Source organism: Cinclus cinclus, chromosome 4, assembly GCF_963662255.1.
Source record: "Cinclus cinclus chromosome 4, bCinCin1.1, whole genome shotgun sequence".
Lineage (NCBI taxonomy): Eukaryota > Metazoa > Chordata > Aves > Passeriformes > Cinclidae > Cinclus > Cinclus cinclus.
The window spans coordinates 40,277,431-40,303,484 of record NC_085049.1 but is presented as its reverse complement, the minus strand read 5'-3'; the positions used below and the strand labels follow the sequence as shown (position 1 = coordinate 40,303,484).

The 26,054-nt window shown below is 37.8% G+C and overlaps 1 protein-coding gene across 1 annotated transcript in view; it reads left to right on the top strand.

Annotated features, from left to right (window-relative positions):
- Positions 1-26,054, top strand: part of NELL2 (neural EGFL like 2) — a 135,247-nt gene that overhangs the window by 56,539 nt on the left and 52,654 nt on the right. The window contains exons 12-13 of the mRNA XM_062491153.1: positions 1,813-1,941; positions 15,936-16,061. Of these exons, the coding sequence (XP_062347137.1) occupies positions 1,813-1,941; positions 15,936-16,061 (255 nt within the window). The remainder of the gene's footprint in view (positions 1-1,812; positions 1,942-15,935; positions 16,062-26,054) is intronic.

The following is a 26,054-nucleotide window of genomic DNA, read 5'->3' as shown; positions in this document are numbered from 1 at the left end:
CATGCTTTCTGGATGACATGTATCTTCATAGTTAATGTCAAAACCTGATACAATACAGGCCACGAAATCCAGAAGAAAGCCTGTTGCTTTTCCATGAATACAGGATGAGGAGGGCAGCAAAAAGGCAAAAAACTGATGTCACCATAGCCAGAGGTTGCTTTTAATGGACACAGTTCTGCTGTCCTCAAGGTATATTGGAGACCCTCTACCACAGTTGAAGTGTAGAATATTTTGCTCCTTAATGTCCTATGTTAGATTCCATCACTGTGGTAGCTGTGGTGAATGATAATATCTAAGTAACATATACCTAAGCATACCTTTATTTAGAGAAACAACTCAGAGCAGGAGGAAGAAAAACTTTAGCCTGTCATATGACAATAGGTCTGTGATGTATCTATCATAACCATGTCACTGGGTCTCAGTACTAAAACATTTTGTCTTTATGGAACGTTCTGCTTCCTTGTCTTCTTTTGTTTCATTCCTGTAGCTTCACGCTGCTCCTGAGCTGTCAAAGTGCAAAAGACTTCTTTGACATGACCTCCAGCATCTCTGCTGTCACTGCCATGCTTGGGATCCTTGTTTACCTAAGCATCTGTGAAGTTAGGGTTAGAAGCTCTTTCACAGCAAAATATAAGCAGAAACCAGGTGCAATGATAAAACTAAAAATCTTTACTTCCAAAAATACATTTTTGCTTTTTTGCAAGAGGCTTGTGTTGCAACTGATGCCAGCTTACATTCTGGACCTGTTGCTGTTACACCAGTGCTGGTCCCCTGAACCTAGCCCACATTCCCAAGGTCGTCTGTAGTTCTGAGAGAAGAAAGTAATTATTGGAAAACACCACTGCTACTTGATCAATTAAAGCTTCAGTGAAAGAAGGAAACATGATACAAATAAAATAAATGAGAAAAGAGGGAAGGAGACAAGTTCCACACCTTTATATACAGATCTGGAAACTGTGGAAGCTTCAAGCCAGTTTCTAGAACCATCTAATGTTGTTCAACAACATTAAATCATTAAATTTCATGAGAGCAAACAGAAAAAATTTAAAAAGAAACCTACTGAGTTGAAAGGTTCAATCTAAATTTTCCAGCCTGGAAAAGAACTTTATAGTCTTAAAATTTATAATTAAGGTGAAATGGAAAATAGCTACACTCAGGAAAAATGGAAAAGAAAAACTAAGGAGATAGGAAATAGGGATGGCTAACAGGTGAGATTTAAAAATAAAATTCTCTGTAATGGAAAGAATTATGCAATAAGGGAAGAGTTATTCAGTTAGTGGATGAAGGGAAAAGATAGGGGGAGAGTAAAGCAAAACAAGTCAATGTTAAGCAAAGAATTTTGGTTAAATATAAAAGGATTTTATAAATACACCTGGGAACTAAAAGTGCTAAAAGTAATATCGCTAGTAAATGAGATGCTGAGTGTCTAAGCTGTTAAGCTCTTTTATAAATGTGCAAGCAAACAAATAAACAAAAAAAGAAAATGACAAGAACTATATGATTAAGACACGTCCTGTAAAAGTAATTAACAATGACAAGGAGACAGTAAGGGGATTTAAGCAAGCCTCCTATCCATCTGCTTCAGTGCTATAACCTGAAATTGAATTGAAGACCTAGAGACAGTCTGTTCGGGTGGCCTTTACTACTCCTCTCATCCATTTCATGCTTGGTACAATTTATTTTTCTGTATCTCCCATACAATAGAAAGGTATTCTTTGACCTAACTGAGAAAAAGATAGGACTGTCTTTGACGGGTATGCTTTATAATCCCTGGATTCTTTTTAACCTTCAATCATGCTTGTTTCTGTACAGGCCATGACTTTTGCACTGAAGGACATAACTGTATGGAGCATTCTGTCTGCCGAAACCTGGAGGACAGAGCTGTCTGTAGCTGCCGAGATGGCTTCCGAGCCCTTCGAGAGGACAATGCCTACTGTGAAGGTGATACCTTGTACACAGGCTTAGCACTTCTGTATAAATTACTGTGGGATGAGTGTATTGATTCATAAGCTGTCAAAGGGATAGACATACTCAAGATGTTGATTTAGATGTGCAGCATGTTGATCAACTAAAATAATCTCTCCAATTAAGTTCTTTAAAATAAAATAATCTGATTGGCATGGAGGTGACCAGTTAATATGGCTGAGGTCTTCAGTTAGAAACGAGATTCATTATTTGAGTTGCTCTGTTGGTATCAGGGAGCAACAAGCTACTTAATCAGAAGAGAATCATCTATACAATCTAGCATCATCAGGTGAAAGGAAACCATACGCACTCCAGCAGTGAAAGCCAAAATCCTCTGCACAGTCTCTCTGTGTTGCACTAACTGTTGCTCTGCCTCATGAAAACCCTGATTCTGTAAACACATAGTACCAGTGTGCTGTCAGGCCATACATACCATGAAGCGTAAAGCTTAAGTGCTGGTGGGAGGATGGGCTTTGACTAATAGATAGTTCTGTTCAGATTAAATTGAAAGTCAAGCATCTGTGAGTAGATGTAGTTTAAGGTACTCTGCAGTCCCACCTAATACCTTTATTATTCTCTGGTGGTGCACAATAAATGGGATAAATTGAGGCTTTTTAAGATTGTTCCTTTGGCTGAACTCTGCCAAAGTTAATGCCCGCAGCTAGCTTGAGTTAGTAGCTGCATTAATGTCAGTGAGAAGGCTCATCTGTAGATTTACATTTGAGAATTTGTCTGTTTTTAGGAAAGGAGCATATAATTAATTCAGCTTTATATACATCTCTACTTAATTTTTATGGTAAGCCTTCTGATGTAAGCTGGTTTTGAGCAGCAGAACTAAAAATCTTACAGAAACAAATCCCTTGCCCCTCGTCATGTTCCCGGAGGTATCTGACATCAGGACCTGCTGTGTAACTTGTAGCATCAGCCACGTTTTATCCCATAGTCCCTGGAGACTGCTGTGAATTAGACTGTGGATCTGTGTTCCTGGGATCTGATCAGCCATTCCCTGTTTGAGGGAGTGACTGGAGCAGTGGAGCTATGGTGAAATTGGGGGCTTTAAGAGGTGCTTTTTTTCCCCTGAAGCTCTATTGTCACTCTGCCGAATGAAAGCAAAAACATATTATGCTTTCTTAGTGATCTCAAGGTCTCTCACATTAGTCTGTTGCTTTGTGTATAACTTGCAAGGCATGCCATAAGCAAAAAAAAAGACAAGAAACTTTTTTATCAGCATTGAGGGTGAAATGTTTGATGAGGACACAGTAGATTATCTTATGTGAGACTGATGCTTTCTTATAAGAGGATTTACCAGTTTGTGCAGTACCTGATTTCAATATGATGATTTTTTTGAGAAGATTTCTTGGCTCAATTGTTTCTGTATGGGCAATATTACATTGGGTCTGGGTGATAAATATGAATCTGCTTAACTTCTTTCCGAGAACATGCACAAGTGAATAAAAGATTGGGACACATTATTTAGATACAAATAATAATTTTGCTTATTACATTTGAAGGCATTAAGTTGTCACTTAAAAATGTTCCTGATCCAGGAAGACTTGCTCATGTTGAAGGTAATAGGAGTAAGCTGCACTAGGAAGATATGCCCACATGAGAAAAGCTCAGGAGGTTGGGTCATGTCCCAAGAGGTTCTCCCTGCCGGAGGTGAAGCTGCCTCAACAGGCAAACCAGCCTGGCGTTGCTGTGGTTCTGTGCTGTAACTGTGGTGTTGGTACCACACTTGAGCTGTGCACAGTTGGTACACAGGTCCAGACCTGGCCTTGGCTGTCCATCCCTGACTGACTGTGAGGGTCATCTGCTAGGAGGATGGGAAATAAGGCTACAAATTAAAACTTTAGGATTGTTTTTGTGGAAAGGACAGGGGACTGAAATACCCATGTTTCTTCAGAGTTGTGCTTTTATTACTGTATCCCTTTTCTAGTTCTAATGTCTCTTTGAGCAGAGGTTTTTATTTCTGGAAGGAGACTCTTACTTTATGTACTGAACTAGCAAACAGCAAAAGGGGCAATAGCAATGGTGTAACACCAGCTCTTTTCAAAAGTCCTATTCCTCAGCTTGAATGGCTGAAATGGTGCCAGCCTCCCTTTCTCAGTGGATGCCCTTTTTTCATTCTGCTATTATTCAGTCTTTAATTGCAAGCAATGCCAGGTATAGTAGTGTCAAGTTAACACACAGCCTTTCAGAGAAGGTTTCCTTTAATGGCTAAAGCCCATAGATATGAGAGCTGTTTGTGTTGGCACTGCACAAACTTCAGGTATACTGCAAAATTGCATGTCATTGGCTCTGTGTTAGAGCCAAGTTTCACTAAATAGAATCCTGATTTGTGCTCCAAGACTATCAAAATTGAAAGAATAAACAGAAGTAATGATGCTCCCATTTGCAGAACTTCTCCTTAAGGAGAAGAATAAAATAAGAACACTTCAAGCTGGTTTCAGTGTGGGTGTGGAAAAGCTGCATAAGTTTTACCTGAATGGCGGAAGAGTTTGGCTTTTGTCCTAGAATAAACCAGTGCTTTTCCAAAGCTGTGTGGTGTCTCTAGATACTTTTATGGTGGATAACTTTCTGTTATATTATAATAACATTTGTTAATATTTACATCACATTTAGCTCCTAGTACAATTAGCACATTTCCCTCATAGTACTGTGTAAAGCAATACTTAAAGAATTGGTATTTTTAAATTTACATGCTGGAAGCCTTGTTCCAAATACTTTAAAATCTATTTTCTGCCTCAGGCTATTATGCAGTTTGAGATACTTGGGCAGGTTGTGTAATATGGATTATGCTGTGCTGCCCAGGTGTAGGTGCTTTTAATGCAGCATGCTACCTAACATCAACAGCTTACTAAAACAGGTGTTCTGGTGAAGTGTAATTAGTTTTTCCTAAGGCCACATCTGCAGTAGTCTCAAATTGAAGATTATACTCTGGAATACATTTCAAAGAGTGTTCAATACCCACTGCTTTTATGATGGTGGAGTTATGCTGAAAAGGCTTTTAGGAAAAAGGTTGTGACACTTGGCTACCATGGTAATCTGATGAGGAGCATTGATTAGAGCATATTTTAACTATCTCTGTACAAAATCTGATTTCAGTGTAGAAGTACTGCCAAGGATTGCTGATTAAATAGAGAGCAGAGGAAGCTCAAGAAAGAAGACAGGAGAATACAGTAATTTTTGTGGAGACCAAGACAGAACATGACTTGAGAAAACTGCATTATTTACTTCTTTATCCAGAGGCTTTTGTCTGATGCAGAAGCTATTTTACATCATGTATCTATCTTGGCTGTGATAGAGTTAAGTTTCTTTGTAGCAGCCTGTGTGGTGCTGTGACTTAGGTTTGTGATGTCATTCTCAGTAGTGAAAAAAGGAGTACTGTGTGGCTATTTCTCAGGTTGGTTGGGCTGGTCTGCTGGTGGTAGCTGGAGAATGGTTACCTTTGAGTCCATTTTTTTTCCCTATCCCCCTTCACTTATTATATGGTCTTCATATCAACTCATTAATTTTTTCTCACTTTCACTCTTATTAATTAATTAATTAATCCCTCTATCCCATTGAAAAGTTGAGCAAGAAAAGAGCTGCTGGGTGCTAAATTGCTGACAAGGGTCAGCCCTCTACACATCACAAATGTATGCTATGGGTGTGTGGACCAAAATGATTATTTTTTGATCTTTGGAAATTTAGTTGTACTATTTACACAGTATACAACATAGTTAACTTAGAACATTTTTTTGTGAAACGATTTTCCATTTATATTCTAATTTATTCTTTTTCCTCAGTAACTCTTCTAGTTTCTCTGCTGTTGTCATGTTTGTCCCAGTTTCAAGTGTAGCAGATGAAATTAGACCAAAGACTGAATGACTTTGTCTGTATTTGAGAGTTACATCAGCTTCACTGGTGATTGTCCCTTGAGGGGAGAAGGTTTTCAGTTGAGAAATCTGCTTTTGAATAAGCTGGCTTGATTTGAATCAGTGGATTCAAATGGAGTCAGTGGAGGGAAGTAAGCTGTCTTAGAGGAGAAATTGCCTATTTCCAGAGATTTCTGGAGCACGTCAGAAATGACACTTGGTTAGACCTTATCAGGTGTTCCTTAGCTCACAGTTGTATGTTATTATTCTGTTTACAAAGTTTTACTTAATTTATCCCTGTGTATGCATAAAATACTAATGCATTATTTAACCCTCTTCCTCAGCAATATGAATATTGCACTTCTTCACTTACCTAAGTAGTACAATCTGTTGTTAATCTTCTTGTTTATTTTGTTGGTTTTAACTACTGGATTACAAAAATAAAGTACACTTTCAAAATTCATCTGATTTTCACAGATTGTAATGAAGAGAAGAAATCTTGTAAAGGATAAATAGTTATAATCAAATTGCAGTGGGATACGTGTTGCATTGTATTGGCCAAGTGCAGTTATCAGCAGCATATTTTTTCTTAAATGTAATATTGGGAGAGTGTAAGTAAGAGTCTCCCATAATAGAGATAAACCTCAGAGTAATAGTATATATTCTATTAAGTCCTCTGGATCTTTAATACACAGTATTGGGCTATTTGCTAGCTTTGCTGTCTTCATGGTGTGAACCATTTTTTAATTTTTTTATTTTTTTTTTTGTTTTGAGTAAGAGTCCTACTTAAAAGCTCACAATACAGTCAGCTTTGTGAAGCTGGGAAGGCTACTCACACTTCCCCCTTCAAAGAAAAAGTATTTTTTGGAAGTGAAAAGTGTCAGTAGTATCACATATAGCTAAGAAATAAATACTTCCATCTCCATCAGCTGGCAGTTTGCTTGAGTCAGTACCTAGTCATTTGGAGTTGGGTTGCGAAACCAATCAAGCAGAAACTAGAACTTTCACTCCAGGAGGGTGGAATGTTATCTCCAAATTTCTATTAAAAACTAATTAAATAGTATTAATATAAAAATTAAATATTAATATTAAATAGTATAAATATATTATTAGTTGTTAATGTTTTCTCATCAAAAACACTGAATGTCATCTTATTTCCATCATTATGTTCGTGAGAAATCTTAATATGAAGAATTAGAGGAGCAGTTTTAATGTGTCAGTGTGTCGGAGCAGGATCAATCCATCTTGTCTGCATTAGCTTTAATTGAGGAAAATAGTAAAGTTTATTCCTAACTTGAAGTGCACAAGCAGTATCCCTGATACCAGTTCATAAATTGTGTTTCATACTGAGGTACAGATTGTGCCACCACTTGTAGCAGTGGGATAGTTTGCATGTGTACAGATTGTAGGATGTGTTTCAGTGATACTTGATTTTATTTACTTTTACGTTAATTATGTTTGGAATGATTCTATCATCCAGCCATAGCCAGGAATGAAAATTATGTTACTACAATTAAGGAAAAGCCAAACAGCTGAAACTAATAATATGAAGGGATCATCTTGAAAACTCTTTTAAACTTCGCTACTAGTATCTGGTAAAGAGAGGTTTTATTGCACTGAGAGCAGCCCTTTTCACTAGCAATAAAAACATATGATGTAAATTGTCTTCAGATGAAAAATTAAGGTGAAAGTTTCTGTACAAATTAAGTAGATGTGCAAGCAAAAGAGAAAAGAAAATAAGGCTTTAGTTTTGTTCTTATTTTACTTTTGGTCCAGTTTTCACTGTTAGCTGAGAGATGACTACTGAAAAAATTAGGTGCTTTCACTGTGTGAAAAGTATGCACAGCCAAATTGTTGGGTTTCTTTTGTGGCTTTTAAAACTTCAGTCTAAAAGAGTGACTTGTCTTATAGCATCAACACTGGATTCCCAAGAGTTGTAGCAAAGACACAGAAGTGCCTTGCATTAAGGCAAACTGAATTTAAAATAAGTATTCTTTCATGAAGAATACAGAGCAATAACAGCTACAGTGTTTGTATCTGTTACAGTACTCATAACTAGTTTGGCACAGTTTGAGACAGCTGAGTTGTGATGTCAACAGTTCTATAAAAGAGGCAGTAATTTACCAGGTAGCTGGCAAGAATATGCTGCATGGTTTCATCCCAAATGCAGTCTAACCACACGTGGGGGCCTTATCACTGCTTACAGGTACTGTCTTTACTGTCTTCCAACAGGGAGTTTTGAAATACACTGGTGCAGTACAATCTGTGGCATGCCTTCCTGAGAAGAACCCAGCAGACATTTGTAGTCTCTGTATAAAAATATTAATGCTTCTTATTGCCCTTTTAAAATAGGGAGAAACAAAAACAGGATGAGTGGGTAGCGTTTGCAATTCTTGACATTCACAGTTCGAAATTATGAGAAGCTGTCATATTTAAATAAGAAAAGAAAAATATTACTTTGCAATTCAGATTTAAAGACCTATTTCTAACTAAGTAACTAGGAAGGGGATTGGATCATGAACTGGATTGTCAGTAAGTTATTCTGGTTTTCGGAATTGGCTAATTAATCATATACAACATCCTTTTTTTTCCTCAGTGTGCAACTGTGTTATTTGGAACCTAAGGAAAGGCCCCCTGGGATGCTTTCATGTCTGACAATTAACTATGTATAATTACTTGTTTCATCACATATACGCGACTATATGAATTAATTATAAGATATTAAATAGCAAGAAGATGCAGTTTGACAAGTAAAATATTCCATGATGGCGGACATTGTTTGTTTTCAAATTTTTCCTGTGATATGTATTTTTAAAACAACATAATGTGTATGGAGTCCAGTGATGTTTTCACAAGACTGAGATAAAGACTTCAATTTCTTCCAAGAGTCTCACATTCTTGAGTAGCCGTTGAACAACATCTTCCACTACATGTTTTAACAAGGACAGTTTTATCTCAACGGTCTGTCTTCCTTTCCAAAAACTGGGGCAAGTTGAAATAAAAATAACTCTTTGTACTATTAAAAATTATATTTCTGAAATGCTGTAATGTTGAATTTTGTCCTTGCAAAGCTATATAGAACTTTTGTCAAGGAGTGTAGACCTTGAGTGACTTTGATTTTATTTTTAATATTTTTTTCCTGATGGCCTCCTCTTAGGCTGCAGGAGATGAACAGAGAAATCATGCAATTAAGCAAAGATCTGAGATTTAAAATAGCACAAAGAGAAAAGCACCAAGATGTGTCCAATATGTATGTGTTACCAGTGCAGTTTAGTTATGGGCTAGGAGAGAACACCCCGCGTGTGAAGAACCAATAGCTGGAATTTATTTTTAGTCTAATGAATGCCTTATCAATCTAGTCAAGGTGTAACAACCTCTTATTAGTTTACTTGCAAGAGTGCTAACTAATACTTATAATCCAACTCTCCTAGTTTCTCTGCAGATCTGTTAATAATTCAATAAAAATCAATATTCACTAGTAACTGCCTAATTCTTCTTACCCTCCCTACAAGTTACTGTATGAGTTGTTAGTGACCAGTTTCTTTTTTGGGACCAGCATGGTGGGGATAATGGAAGTTTGTTTTACTCTTTTATTCTTGGTCTTTGTGTATACTTGAGGTAATTCTTTTATGCTTTAACTCAGTATGAAGGATATGTTCTTATAGTTGATTCACAGGGCTAGATTATGATTATGATTGCTTAGGTTCTAGAGCTTTTCTCTTTGGGGGAGCTGAGACACACAGGTCTGAAAAGGTAGACAAAAATAAAAGTAATAAAACTGCCCAAGAGCAAAAAACCAGTTTTAGACATAGATCGTATACAAGTTAGCTCTTGATAAATTTGCTGTTGGAGCCAGGCTTTTTACTGGCTATTGGTATACCAAAAGCACGGGGTATAAAGAGAAGAAAAAGTTAAAAATTATCTATAGAGGGTAGGAGTGATAACAACTATGGTGGCTCTGTCAGCTGGAGTAAATAATGTGGGACAGTGTGAAAAAATACACCATTTTGGCTGAAGTTGATGGTTACATCCTTTGTGGAATATGTCAGTTGGAAAAACTGCTGCAGTGGATTTGATAGAGCAGAGCAAAACAAAAGTGCAATGATTGTTTTGTGACTGACTGGAGGTAACAGCAGTAGTTAAACTGTAGGCTTCACAGGTAGACTCCATTGAGTCTAGAAATAGTAGTGGGAGGAGGAGGAGCAAGGGCTGTGCCAGAGCCCCAAGATATTTTGTCATCTTGGACAGTATGTGATAAAGGGTTTACACAAAAAGAGACACGTAGAAGATAGTTACAGAAACCAAAACACACAAGATAATGAAACTGGGCTGTAGGTGAAAATTAAGGGAAGCTGAAGAGAGTAGGAGCTTGGAAATATGGTCAAGAAAGTGTGAGACCCTACTGGGAATATTTTTATTAGAGCAATGAGCCAGGAAGTTTTAGGGTACTGAGCATTTGAGCTGTTGGGAAGGTAGTGTGTCTGGTGGTGGAAATAAAAAAGCCAAATACTTTCACAGGTGGGTAAGCTGGTGGGATCTTGCTTTAAAGTTATGCTCTATTCTTTCTTTGAAGGCATAAGTGCTGATGGGTGAAGGGATGGGTTGAATACAGGAGGGATGAAGTGAGCAAGATCTGAAGACAGGACTAAACTTAGGTAGAAAGTGGTGGTTGTGGGAGGAAAACAGCAGAGAAGCTTGATGTCAGAGGTAGAAAGTGAGAAAAGTAGGACTTGGTGGTGGAGGGATGACAAAGTAAATGGGCAGAACTTCTTTTCCTTTGTTCCAGGTGCAGAACAGGTTGTGTTTGCTCTAAAGATTTTAAACCCTCATTTGCCTTTTTAATGGTATTGATTGCTCTGATTAATCACTCTACATTTTCGTAGTCCCTTAATTATTGAGTAGCATCTGCTGATTTTGTGATGCCATTTTTCTAGGTCAGGGTCTGGAGAAGAGTCCCCATATTTCCCTGCTTGTCTTTCTGTATGAGTCAGTTTGGTAGTCATAAAGCTAAGTGCCTGCAAGATCTATGTTATGATCATTGTTACTGGGATCCATCCTTGGAATTTTCAGTGGAGAGGCCCATGTTTCACAGGATTAGAGAGCAGTGATACCAGCAGAGCCCTCAGATCAGGGTGGAGGTGTGCTGATGAAGTTGTGTGAGAGGTGAAAACACATTAGCCTCTTGAACATGTAAGTGTGGTACCTGATATTTATAGACTGTGAAGATATACTGTTTTATTCACGTAAAGTCCATGGGGGTATTATTTGTGTTATATACTGTTTTATTCACATAAAGTCCATGGGGGTATTATTTGTGTTATTTTAAATTGTAGGTCTGATCTACTCTGCTCTTGTATTAAGGGTAATTTTTAATGTATTTATTCAATATTTTTTTATTTTAAATAAAATTTTTCATGTTCATGTTCCCTTTCTTCCTGGATAATTAATGTTATTTGTTGCAAAAAATCCTGCAAGGGTTTTAGCACTTCCCTTAAAATGTGATAGTGTCTAACACCAGTGATCTCCCTGGCTACCATATACCTCTTTAAGTTTGACCAGGGAGATCACTGGTGTTAGATGCTAATGAGTTTTAAGGGAAATGGCTGGAGGCAGGACACTATCCATAAAGAATCCTCTGTTCTGGTAGTAGCATCTTCTTGTAACAGCACGTAATTACTGACTTAGTACCAGACTCATTTGTTCTGGCAGGCTTTTGTGGTGGATAAAGGCTGTGATGTATAGGGAGGCCTAAGGAGAGGCTTTGTTTGTTAGTGTGAGGCTTTGGTCAAAAGTGATTTATAGATTGCAGGTCAAGTTCTCACCTTATTAATGGAACTGTAAAACATAACTGGGAATTTTACTCTGGGGAAGCAAACTCATTAGGGTGCAGGAGGAAGGGATACAGGGAAACTTTTTTTCAGTTATATATTTTGCATAAATTTTGTTTGAGTGCTCGAGGGAATAAAGAAAGGCAGGTTTTTTGGGGTTTTTTTGCCCCTGTTTTTGATGTTTTTGCAAGTATATATAAATCATTGAAGTGCAGATTCCAAACACTTTTACATTAACCAGTTTTCTCAGAGGTTCCCCTTTTATCTGTTCCACTGGGAATAGAGCAGGTTGATGATCTCCATGACTATACTGTTGTCAGTACATCACAGCTGGTGGCTCAGTATCACATCACAGACTTCAAGCACACAAGTCTTTATTGTTGAATGTGTAGAGACATTGGGATGGTGCATTCATCCTATTGAACTGATTCGGTATCTTACTGGCTGAACAGTAAGACCTGAATATGCATTAATATGCTAACTAGGCTTTTTGGAAGAAGAAAATTAAGATAAATGTTGTAGGATTACTTGCATATGGAAATGCATAAGGTTTTCTGTTGTGCATTTCAGTCTAAACCTGGCATGCTTGTTTTGGCTGTGGTACAATTGATTTTCTTCACAGTGGCTAGTACAGGCCTGTGTTTTGGATTTTTGCTGAACACAATGATAATAGAGATGTTTGTTTTTCTTATTGCTGAGCAGGGCTTACACAGAGCCAAGACCTCTCCTGGTTCTCTACTGCCTCACTGGGGAGGAGACTGGGGGTGCCTGGGGGGTTGGGAGGAGACACAGCCAGGACAGGTGACCCAAACTGACCACAGGGAGATTCCAGCCCGTGTGACATCATGCTGAGGTATACAGTGTGGGGAGGAGAAGGAAGGGGGACGTTTGGAGTGATGGATGTTACTGTGACACCCCCAGTAACCATTAGGTGTGATGGGCCCTGCTCTCCTGGAGATGGCTGAACACCTGCCTGCCATTGCAAAGCAGTGGGTTAACCCCTGCTTTTCATTTGCTTCAGTGTGCTCAGCTTTTGCTTTCCCTATTAAACTGTCTATATATCAATCCACAAGTTTTCTACCTTTTATCCTTCTGATTCTCTCCCTGTTCCCGCTGGTTGGAGAGTGAGCAAGTGGCTGCCTTGGTGCTTGGTTGCCAACTGGGCTTACACCATGACAGGTGAATAAAAGGGTACACCAATGTTTTCAACCAGTAAACAGGATGAAAAAGCTTTTATTTTGGTAGCTTTGAAAGACAACAGTTGTTGGGCTCATTCCCTGCCCTAGTTCAGTACTCCTTGATCTGTCATACCTTAACCTTAATGTATATGAAGCTTGCATGTAGAGTGCCAAAGGAGGAATGGAATTGCAGGCTTTTAGTATGGTTAATCCTTGTGTGACTAGTTGTCATTTGACTGTTATTTTACTCCTTTTTGTATTAATTATCTTTATTTGGTACTAAAGTTGCAAGTTGTTTGTAAAAGCATCATCTTATTGGCTGTGTGTCTGTGGTGTAGAGGGTCTGTAGGTGCCAATGTGATATAATCTTATGATAGTAGCAATAACAGAGTTGGTTGGGAGTTTTGATTACTAGTGAACATTTTAAAAATGTGAGCAATATCTTTGCAAATCAGTTTGAAAAACCAGTAAATCAGATTTGTCCAAATGAACACTTCTATGTTAACCTGAATAGTTGTGGGTTGGGTTTGTTTGGGTATTTTTTTTTGTTGTTGTTGTTTTAGTTAGTTTGTTTGTTTTTTATCAGTTGAACAAGCAAGGTTTGGGGAAGAAAAAAGACAGTTATAAATAAAACATTTTTCAAAATCTCAATATGTGGTATGTTGGCAAAGTGAAAGCTTTTATTTAGAGCACTTCGAAATTAGGAGGTTTGAATAGAAAGAGCTTTGACTTTAAGATTTTTCCTGCAAAACAAAAACCATTGGCATTTTGCATCTCCTGTGGCTATTTACTTGCCAAAGCAATCAGTACTATAGTTTTCAGAAAGTTCTATTTAATGGTTCTGAGCCTTTGGATTTTTAAGTTTCAGAATTTTCTGAGGGTGCCAGAGCTGGTTTCTAGGCAATCTGTTGATGCTGAGAGCCTAAGACCTTTAATTACTCAAAGACTGATGCTGTTACATAAATACAAATCAACACAAATAATTTAATATGGAGTTATTAGCTGGGATTATGAAAGACAAAAGTTGCATTGTTTGTTGTAGAGGCTGAGCTGTATGTTGTAACTGCTGGCTGCTTTTGTGAACTTCATACTTGTGTTTCTGCAGAACATCTGTAAGTCAGGAGATCTGTGCCCTATACCACTCTCTGTGCAAAACCAGCTGTGGTAGTCTTATGATAGCTTCACTTTTTTTTTTTTTTTAGTGTTCTTAGATGAAGTTCACAAAATTTGTTTGGAGCCTTATTGTGCTCACTGTGTTCACTGTATGCACACTCATCTGTGCAAGTACAGATAAAAATAAAGTCTTGCAATGAAGATTGCAAGATTAGCTTTTCCAAACTAGCACCTTAATGTACCTATGATTCTTTCGTGCCTGCAGAGTTTACCAGGTAAAAGGAAGGAAACCAGCCAAAGTACATCAGCCATGAAATTCTTTTGCAGTGGACACCTTCATGTTTGGTAGCCAACTGCCCCCAGCTTCTCCAGCAGAAGACCTGCGGAAAATTATTTTTTCAAAACTTAATGAAATTAGGAACTTAATACAGAATCACTGATATTCAGTGTGTCACACTGTTTTGTACAGGAAGGCAAATTATCTCCTAAGAATGCAAAGGGGGGGAAAAAAAGCAGTCAGCGAGTGGAGTTGGTAAATTCCTGTTCTTAAAGACACAGGGAAGATAAGAAGAAATGAGGGATAAGCATACAACCTAAGCAGGAACAAAGTACAGGACTTAATGTTGACATTCAGCATTGGAGCATTAAGAAATCAACCCTGATTTCAGTTTATATAAACAGTCTTTTGTCTTGAGCTATCGTTAGACTCTGCAACAAGGTGCTTTTGCATAGAGATTTAATTTCAAGACAGAAAGCTACAACATTGAAAACAAGAAAGAAATCAAAACTGATGAGCAGGAACAAAACCAAACCAGCAATCCGCCCATTTGATTTTTAGCATACTTCAGTAGCAAGGTTCAGTGACACATTGCATGATAATATAAATAGGTATACTGAGCATCTCAGTAATGATGTCTTTATTGTTACTATTACAGGAATAGTGTGCTACTGAGCACTTCCAAATCAATATAGCTTTTCTTTTTTGCTCTATAATAATACTATGCAGAAGGTTTTTTGTTATTTGTTATGCTTTCTCTGTCTTACCATTAAATTATAACCTGATACAAGAAATAAGTCTAATTTTGAAGCCCAAGAGAGTACCAAAACAAATAGGTTTTGAATTCTATGCCTGTAGTAATTTTTGTTGGGAGTTTGCTCTAGGACCTTATACTGTAACAGGTGTTCTGCCCCAACAGGTATTTTACCAAGTTACATTTTGTTCTGTCAAAACAGATCTTTATATGAATGAGATTCTCACAAGTTCCTTTCAGGTTCAGTGTGTATATCTATATCATCTATATACCTACATCTACATCTATATCTATATCTATATAATCTATATCTATATCATCTATAGCTATAGCTATCTGTATACATATCTATATCTATATACATATGTATGTAGATATTTGAAAATACAGATATACACTATATATACTAAAAATACTGATTGACTACTTTATTGTTCTAAGAGAAATTTATACTAACTTTCAGGATCTTCCCAGATCTTACCATGTTCCTTGCAGTTTCTTCCTAAACAATGGTTCCTGTTAGATCAAAAGCATGCAGTGTGCATATAATTGTGTGTTTTGTGTACTGATGACTGAGGTAAGTGCACAGCGTGCAGTGATGGATGCCATTGCAGTGCTAAGGCCATTGGTCAGTTGTTTGGGACCCTCCTTTTTTGTTTTTCCTGTTCTATTTAAATAATAGGAATAACATCAGAGGTACTTCAAAAGGGAAGATATAAGCCAGTGTAATCTTCTTTGTAACTCCACTAACAGCTGTTCACAGAAACTTGTAGTGCTTCTCTTGTTTGAATATTTCAAGCAGTTTTTTTAAAAGGGGAAACCCAAAAAGCTTTCCAAAATGTACTGGTATTTAAGTAACTCTTTAGTCTAACCCACTGCTGATGGAAGTGAACAGCAGCATATTGAGAGATTGTAAAAAATACTGCTGAATTTGACTTGTGTTCTTCTTTGCCTTGTTCACAGATATTGATGAGTGTGCTGAAGGACGGCACTACTGTCGTGAGAACACCATGTGTGTAAATACACCAGGATCCTTCATGTGTGTCTGCAAAACAGGATACATACGCATTGATGATTATTCATGCACAGGTAAGAGCTGTGTATTTCTGGAAGGAAATAACAGGATGGTGGTATTTAAGAATACTGATATGATTCTCCTGAAGTTAATCTTTGTTGGAGTCACAGAACATCTAAAGGAAATGTTAAACAGAATGAACACCAAAATCTGGTACAGAAAAGCTAATGCATTTTACAGATTATCAGTAGGTCATATTGTTTGCCAGAAATTGTCAAGTAGGCTGGATTGTCTTATGGGTCTGCATGGTTTTGGGTGATGATTAAAAAGGTGAAAGGAGGAGATTGAAGAGGAAAACAAGTGAGCAAAAATAGTGCTGTTTTACTTGGTTTTCATGTTCCATACTAGTACAGTATGAACAAAGTAGTGTCCCTATTTTGTGTGCACAGGGTAACAAATTAGCTTTTTCTTTAAAAGGCTACCTTTTCTCAGTAAAGCTTTATTGAAGTTCGTATTATCTAACAGAAATTGGCTGTAAATGTATGAGAGTATTTGCAATATGAAGGCAGCACTGTGAAGTTCATTTCTAATTTTGTTCTGTCCATTGTTCCTTGGCATTTTTAGCATCAATGCTAAATGTCTTGGTGCAGAAACAGCTTCTTCATAAACTGGCATGATTTCTTTGCCCGAACGTGCACAACACTCAGGGACGTGGATTTCAAATCACATACATTTGATTTTTATCAATACTGTCTTACCTGTACTTGCAATTCCTCTGATACATTGGCAAGCATTGTTTTACTGCAGTAAGCCCACTTCTTGTAGGCCCAAGTTACAAAGTCTGCCCACAGCAGGTCCTTTCTGAAGCAACCAGTATGTTTCTGATAATTCTCACACATTTTCCACACTCTCTGCAGAGTAAAGAAATTGTTTCACTACCTCCTGAGTGTGAATATTTGGATTATTTTAGGACCAACTGTATCTAAATCTGTGTGATACTTTTTCTGCTTGGCTTGCCTTAACTTGCTGTTCTGATTGAACTTCGCAAATGGTAAACCATCACAACTTCGTAGGGGCTTTGGATGCCTATAAATATAATAAAGGTAGTTCTTGAGACTCCTCATATTGCATTCTTCATACTTGCTGAAACATACTGTCATGAAATACAGAGTAGTTAAGAGCGTTAGACAGTCAGCTTCTGTAGAAGATGCTGGAAATCCATTTTAGATCTCACTCTCTAAACTGAATGTGGTTCCACATTTGTAAATCATAGTTTCCTGTGAAATCAGCCTGATGGCTGGCAAAATGAATTATTATTTCTTTTCCACCTTTGTCTCAATCAAGCTGAGAAAAGTTAGTGCTAAAAAAAGGGAATTAGATAAAAAAGTTTTGCAAGACTTCAAGTCTTAAGACCTGCTAGGACATCTGAACTGCGTATCATGCTGTGTATGGATGTCAGAGACTCTGTATGTATGAGTAATGCCACTTACCATTATTTGGGACCTGGAGTTCTCCTGGAGTTGCATTTTGATGAATTTTGTCTACAGGCAGCCATGATACAGTCCCTGCTGGATGACTGCATTTCAGTGAATGGCAACCTAATGTCATAAAGTGTGTATGCCACAAAAAAACTGCATTATTTTTCTGGTTCCACAAGTACTGTGTGAGCACCTCCGGTGGAGGCACTGGTTCATTAATTAAGTTAATAGGTATCCAGAACTATGGTGGTGGGGTTGTACTGTATGCACTTCTGTCCAGACCTCTCAATACTCATGTAGAGTCCAGTGCACTTTGAATTTTGTTGATGCCTGAAATAAATGTAGTCTTTCAGTGCCTTTTTTTCCCCTTTGTAGATTTTAAAGTTCTTAGCAAGTCTCTATTTGCCTTATTGGTAACTCTGGGTTTAACTTGCTGGCTGAAATGTCAAGGAAACCAAGGAGGAGGCTGTTTTTTTTAATCCAGTTCAGGAATAACAAGAATAGGGCAAACAAGCAACAATTGACTCTTTGTGTTACTATGTGTTAAAATTTAAAATGTATATTTCAGCTCACAGTGTCTTGTAATGCTGTGTAATTGAATCCAGTTATGGAATTGTAGTTGTGCATAAAATATCTGATACTGTAAACTGGAGAGGAAGCTCTGGTACCACATCCTTTGGAATATCACTTAGCGGGAAAAAAAATGTTATGTTGCTTGCCATTAATATGTCATTGTTTGCACAGGATAGCTGAAGCCCAGGAAGATGTTGAAAAATTTTATGTGAACCTTGATTAGGCAGGATATGACGTAAGTGATGTCCACAACTTGCTGGCAGACTAACATACCTTATTGTTCCATCCTATGAACATACATATGATTTAGCACTCATTGATCAAAATAGAAAAGAGCCATAAAATCAGTGATATTGAGGAGTTTTGCTCCTGTACGAAGCATTTGGAAAGAAATCTGTGCTATCTATCTCTGTCAGAGTCATGCACACGAAAGACTGATTTAGACAGCTTATAGCTGCTTCCAAAACAGCTCCAGTTTCTTTTGTCTTGGCATGTTTAATGCAAGTTTTACAGTAGATCTGAATTACATTTTTATTTTCACAACAAAGTATGTAATGAAGACATCAATTTCAAATATTGTTATTTATATTCGTATTGGAACCAAGATTCTCAGGGTTAGATTGAGTTAGTCACAATCATATTTACACAGAAATCTGTTGTTCATGACTGATTTTTATGTTTGAAATCAGTCATAGCAATGAGAAGGAGAGATGACTTCTAAGCTGCACCCATATGCCAAATGGGTGCACAAACTGCAAATTAAAGGCATAAAAGTATGCCCTGGGCTACCATGCTTTGATATCCTACAATGTTATCATCTCATTCCCCTTCCACTTTGCTTTCCAGAACCTGGAATGTAATGATATTGTGCCAGGGGAAGGAAGGTAGATAATGGCATGAGTCTCTGCTGGGGTAGTTTTATATGTGCATGAGTATGCTGCTGCACTGTCACTGTTAGCTGGGATCAAACTGGAATGCTTTGATTATTTTCTGAAATAATAACATTCACATCTTTACTTTGCATGGGATTAAAGAAATTCATGGGTTGTTTTCTTGGCTTTGAAAAAGGAAGTTTTCCTTCCAGAAACAAGGAAGAACCCAGTGTTACGTCCAGTCTTTCAGGCTGCTTTGTAATTTACAGCTGGTAGCATTGCTCTGAGCAGCATAGTGGATGTCTTTTCCCCCACAATTTGTTATGGGAGAAAGTAGGAAATTAAGGAGACGAGCTCTCTTTTTCACAGTTGGCTGTAACAGTGAAGAGTTCAAACCAGCCACAGTGACTGGTTAATCATGTTTAGTCTCAGCAGTTGTCTTGAGTTTTCTGCATAGGGACCACTCACCTGAGTAACCCAACAAGAATTGAGCAAGAGATACGAGACCCTGTGAGACTCCATAGACCATATTAAGGCAGAGGAAGGTGCATTCCCTGATCTGGAGAAGCCATGGATTTTCTGAGACCCACATGACTTCTAAGGCTCTGTTTCTGTGCAAAATAATGGGCCACTTTTTTTTTTTCTTTTTTTTTTCTTTCTTTCTTTCCATTTGGCATAAAAGGGGAAGTTGCTGTGATGGAAGTGCTGGTGGTGTGCTCTGCCTCTCCTGTGGTTTGGAGTCACTGAGATGATGTGGGGGAGGTAATGCATGATGTTACCCTCCCAGAGACTTCCTCCTCAAGGTCTGTTTCATGTTTCACATTTGGTTGTACTGGAAGGACAGGTGTGGGTGCTCTCCAGGAGCACCCCAGGACAGTATATTCAGTTCTCCCTGTTCCCCTGGTCTGGGCAAGATGATAAATGACTGACTGTAAGAAGGACATATGAGGTATTAGTTTATAAGCCAGAATTTTTGAATTAATGTTTGTACATGCTGTTGTCCGGGGTTTATGAAATTATGGATTACATATTTCTGGTGGGTTCTTTTCTGTTTGAGTTTTGTGGTTAGGATTTGGTTTTGGGGTTTTTTTTTGAGAGAAGTGAGTATTCTATAACTTTGTACCCAGACACCAGTGAGACATTACAATTGTGCTGAACTTTGGCAGAAAATAATGCATGTGAATTCTTAATGGATTAATTATTAAAAGCACACCAGGCATGTTGCAAACTGTGTGCTACTCCATCCAAGCATGCTCTGGCCACATTAGCAACAATGTCCATCTGGGCTGTGTGGGACCACTGGCATATGTGGAGCTGGATGGCTACATATGCGTTTTAAGCATCTGCAGACCATATAATGTTTCTTCATAACCATTTTGTCCATGCATTTCATATTATTTTGACTTTCCTTTTCATTTTCACTTTAGCCAAGTTGTGCTGATTTTTTTGCCACTGCTTTTAGAAAACAGTAACTTAGAAGCCAAGGGATTTGGCAAACCAAGGGGAGATTTTAAGTCTGTGAGGCCATTAGTTTGCATTACAGCCTGGTACCGTCACATTTGTGCTCCTGGTTTGTTTTTCTGACTTCTTAAGAAAATGGCAAAGGATTTTTATATATCATCATGACTAGGTTGGGTACATTTCGGGTTTTTTCTTCAGAGTCAAAATAGAAGGGATGAAGTAGTTCTTTAGAATCATGGAATTATAGAATGGTTTGAGATGGAAGGGACTTGGAAGGCCATTTAATTCCACCCTTCTTCCATGGGAAGGGACAGTTTCCACTAGATAAGGCTGCTCAAAGCCCACAGCTTTGGTCTTTGGCCTTTTTGATTTGGTCATATGGAAAAACTGTTCAAAGAAATGAGAAATATGTTGAATTCACTAGGCAATAGCTAGCTGTATCCAGCTGGACCTCCCTCCTCCTCTGCCCCAGCCTATGTGTCTTTCTGAGTGTCAGATTTTCCTAACCATATTTTTCTGAAAATGGTGTCAATGAATTCAGCATAGTTTATTTTTTTTTCTGCGATAGCCTCTCACAGTAAACTGAAGTCTAATAATAGCTTTCACATAAATTAACAAGAAACATGGTTGTAATAAGTTGAGTGACACCTGAAATGTTAATTCTTGGGAATACTGGCAGCTCTGCGTATTTTGCAAATCAAATTAAATCACAAATCTGTGGCAAATTGGAAGAAATTCCAAGATCAACATTAAAATAATTAAGAGTCTAGGGAAATTGGTTTGACATATGGAAAAGATTTAAGGAGAAAACTACACATTTAGCTGCATAACAATGATGAATGTGCATAAAGTAGGGATTATGATAACAGTAATATAATTAATAATTACTTGGGAGGTTTCAATAGTAGGAGGAAAATGTAGAGGAAAGTACCAGCCTGCAGACAGGTGGCCAGTAACTTTTGACATCAGATTTTCAAGTCTGACCCATATTCTTTACTCTCTAATGATCCTGTGGGATGTGTGGGAAAAATCACATTGATACAATGCATAGAGTGCTGATTGCCATGCTTAACCCATTCAGCTCTCATGCCTCTGACACTCTTTTGTCCACCTTTCTGCCATTTTCCCTATGCAGCCATTAATGTTTTCCAGCTGGCTACATCATTGGGATTTATTCTACATTCACTTTACCTTTAGCAATCAAAACTGTCTTTCCTAAGCTCTCCTGTTTGGCTCTATTCTTCTAGCTATCTGTGACTTATAAACAACCTACACATCTGCTTGCATTTCAGCTACTGTCACTTATTGATGCCCCTGCTTAAGAAAGATACCTTTTGGTTTGGTATTTTGCTCCTTTTTATTTTTTTTTTTTCATACAGTGTGTAGCCAAAGTTTGGGCCTTATCTCCTTTTCTTTCATTAATTCTTTGTTTACAATATAACACTTCTGAGAGCGCTTACAAGAAAACAGAGGTGCTGTGTTTGCAGTGGAAATGCAGCCCATCCTAATCCCCCAAGCACAGATGCCTCCACTTTGGGAAGCAGCAGTCTGGTATCTGGAAGGACTTTAAAATGCCACTTATAAGAACCTGCAATTTTTTTTGGAATTACAGCTCACACCATTTGTAATTCAGATGCCCAGATTATCAGGACTTTAGCTTTTTGCCCAATTGTTATCCTCTGTTTCTTGCAGGCTACATTTGTTTTTGAGGGGAATTACAGTCCCTGTCACATGGGGTTTTTTATTAATGTAGTACTCTGACACATTTTGGAAATACGATTCTTCTTGGCGTCTAGAAACTCAAGTTCATAGAAGTGCATCTGCCTCTGGGCTTCTGTTCAGATTTCGTTGGTTTATTTTTTGACTTATAAATCCATCAATTGTTTGGGACATAAACAGTCTGAGAAATCTTGTACTTTTTTCTATACTGTGCAGTATAAGTGATGTTTAGTAGCAGGGATATTTGAGAAAAACTTTTGTTGAATTTCTTGTGAGAATGCTGAAGCTAAAATCCATCTTTATTCCCTAGAGCACAGACCAATTCACATGTTCCGGAAAATTTCATTTCTGGGTTCTGATGTGGGGTGGAAAATGGTTTTGTACCAGTGTACATTGGTAGGATTTCAGCTAGCTGTGAAGTCTGGGTATTTTCCAATAACATGTATTGCTAGTTTTTTTTTTTCTCCAACTGAACATTTCAGATCCCACAAATTAATTCTGAGAACTGAAGAGGAATACCTCAATGTATTTAATATGATAAATAAAATCTAGCTTACATGTGAGGCATACATACTGTGGTTTTGCACCAACACCAACCTCTTCTAAGAGTAATGTAGTTGTCTGAGTTTCCATGGACAAAAGCTTCTGTAAGACTAAGATGTAAGATGTAATCCAGAGTTGAATGAAGTCATCCATCTTCTGTTTAAAGCTGCATGCTTGTTCTCAGTTAATTAAAGTATAAAAGTGTATTTGCTTTTTCAGACACACAAGTGTATCCACAAGTCATCCTGAAGATAATAAGAGCTGATAGTGCTTAGGACATTGGTAAATGAGACCACATTTTAATAAGTGACTAAATATGGCCTCAAGATGCAATTTTATTCAGCACTGCTGTATGCCCTTTACCCTTCACTGCTGCAAAGAAGTTAAAAAAATAGAATGCTACCTCAGAGGAGTCATAGGCCTGCAGTGTCCCAACGTGGCTACATGAAAATTCTGTAATGTGAGACATGATAACAAAAAAGCTAATTTCTTCCTGTTTATTTCCCTTGACTTATTTTTAATGAATTCATCAGCATTTAAGTTTTCCTCAAGTTCTGCAGCTTCTAGAGGAGCTGAGTTTATTGATGATGCTTAAATAAAAGCAGAATAATTGCTCAATATGGTGCAAGGGACGGAACAATAAACAAGCATACTGACAAGGGCAGACTGTAACATCACTGTAGTGACATACCATGGCTTGAGTAAGGAAATGTCTTAGTCACCAAACCACCTGAGAATATAATGATGTGGGCAAATGAACCATCTGTCTCTCCATCTCCAATTTTGGTTACACACCCCCCCCCTCCCCCCAGTTGTGTTAGAAGTAATGTGTACATGCATTATCACAAGAGAGTAATGCACATTCCTCAGGTGCGATGGTGTCCAGCTATACTGCCAGGGTTGCTATTAGTAATAAGCACTGTAGAAGTCAGCTTGTGTGCATGGAGCATTTTTAACTCAAAGCCTATTTGATTCTGGTTTCTATTACTTGGCCCAGTTTCCATTCTGCCTTATAGTATGTCAGCCTACACGGAGCTCTCAGTTTTCTTTGAGGATAAATTCTCCCCTATATCCACTTTCTAGCGGTACAACAATTCACAAAGCTAATAAAGGAATGATCGTTCAGACTGAGCTTGTTGCTATGCAACCACATTACTAAGATAACAACACAAGTAATTTTTATATATCTGCTGTATCTTACACAACTGAACTCAATTATGCTTTATTTGGATTGAATCAGATTATCCTTGGCAACTTAGTTTGGAGTCTGTTTCAACTTGGAATGAGAACTTTTTTTTTTCGTAGAGGATACCTTTTAGGTCCCATTTTGTCCTTGGTTGCTGACCCAGTTTGTGATAACTGCATAGCCAGATGAACAGTTATAGCAGGATGGATCTCTCAGCTGATCAAAATCCAACGCATTTCTAAAGGGTCCTTGGTAGAACATGATTTGAGTTAAACAGAAAATGTATTCCCTTGACCAAGACGTGAATGCATGATTTTCAGTACTAAATGATTAATTATTTTACAGAAATCATTGTTTACCAAATATATATGTATTTGGTATATGTGTGTGTGCATGTATGTGCTTGTCTGTGTATCTATCAATGCATTACATAGCATGGATTCCCCGTTGGCCTTGGGAACAAAGGTCGGTAAAAGATCAGTAATATATCAAAAGCGATCTCTATTTTGCATTTCTACAATTTCCGTATTCTGTTTAAAATCTATCTTTCTGCAGAAGCAGACACCAGAATTGATTATTTTGTTCTAAAAGGAATATATTTTACATTCTTTGTGTAATGAGGAATTTTTCAATATGTTAAAGGAGTCCCAGATGTCAACTTAACAATATACTCAGCTTACAACTATGTCAGAAAAGCATGAAACCTTTTTTTTAAATGTAAAAAAAATATTAAATTACAATATTTCCAAGCACTAACATTACGTGATATAAATATCACAGCATTATGACAGACACCCAGTGTACCTCCTGTTTCTTGGTGCCCTGAAGCCCTCTACAGCTTTTCAATCACCCAGCATCCCTCGCCAGCTTTGACAGTGCTGTTATGTGCTGTGTCAGTACAATATGATTGGAAACCAGAAGTGTAGGGGTATAGAAAAATTAACACAGTATATTGTAAAAATAGAAAATCTGACAAATCATACAGTGCTAAATGAACTATTAATTCCTAAGGTAATTACATTGACTGTGTTAAAACTTCACTGATGTTTATGCGGGAGGTTGCATTTAGTTTGCAATTAAGACACCCCAATGTACCTCTTCACCTAAGCTTACATTCTCCTCAACAGAGGTCAAGAAGTCAGCTGGACCCAGCTCAGTTGTCTATTAACAGGTTCAAGGCAATCACCACGATAGGATTAGCAGATCCAACACAAGACCTTGATTCACTGCAGTATGACATCCCTTCACAGCTGGACCTCCCCTGGCCTGTCCTTCTGTGGATGATCACAGGCTGTGACAGATAGACTGTAAAGATCAGGAAACACAGCAGGCAGCCCTGAGGACAGTTTGTTTGAAGTCATAAGGATCTTTCTGGTTCAGGAGATGGGAATCTGCTGCTGTCTTACTGAGCAAGCCAGAAGTGAGGGAAGTTGGATGGCTTGCATCTATCATGTCTGAGCCAGCTGGTGATTGCCTCATGCCGGGAGAGCGTTGCCTGTTCTCAGAGGGACTCCAGCCAAGGTCAGTGAGAGATTCAAGCTACTACATGAAGCAAGACAGTTTTTAAAAAAGGAAAAGTGGAGTTATTTAAGGTTATGTGATCATGTTGTACTGAAGTCAGTTGTTTTCTATACATTCACAGTAAAATGCCTGTAGCTGTAATACCATTTAGCTGGGGCTTAAGGGTAGTGTGTACTGCTGGCAGTGTATGGAAATCATGTCTGTCTTTTGGCATTCTACTGTTGAAAAACATTTCTAATCTAAGACAACACAGTTTTTAGAAAAGACAGAGGTTAAGGAAGCTAACTTCCTAGACTGGTAAGGGGCGACAAAATATATTTTAGTACTGTCTAGGGCTTCAGAAACGTTTTATTTTAGTATTATATTGTGAGTTTTTTCTTAGAAAGAATATGGAAGATTCCTATTTGGATAGATAGGAATTTCTGAATTATTTCTGTTCAGACAATCTGTGGGCATGGAAACCTTTAATTCTTTACGATTTGATTCCTACTGCATGCCACATGTCACATCTTCCAGTCACTGACTCCTGAAACAACTTAGACGTGTCCTTTGTTTTTCATGAAATGTTTGAGACATTAATTTGCTTTATGATAATGAAAGAGTATTTCCTTAACTCCTGTTATATACTGTCAGTCATTACAATTTAGTATGTCATCCTCTTTGACAGTTTGTCTCTGCAATAGTTCCCTATCAGTATTGCTACCTTTTGTCAGT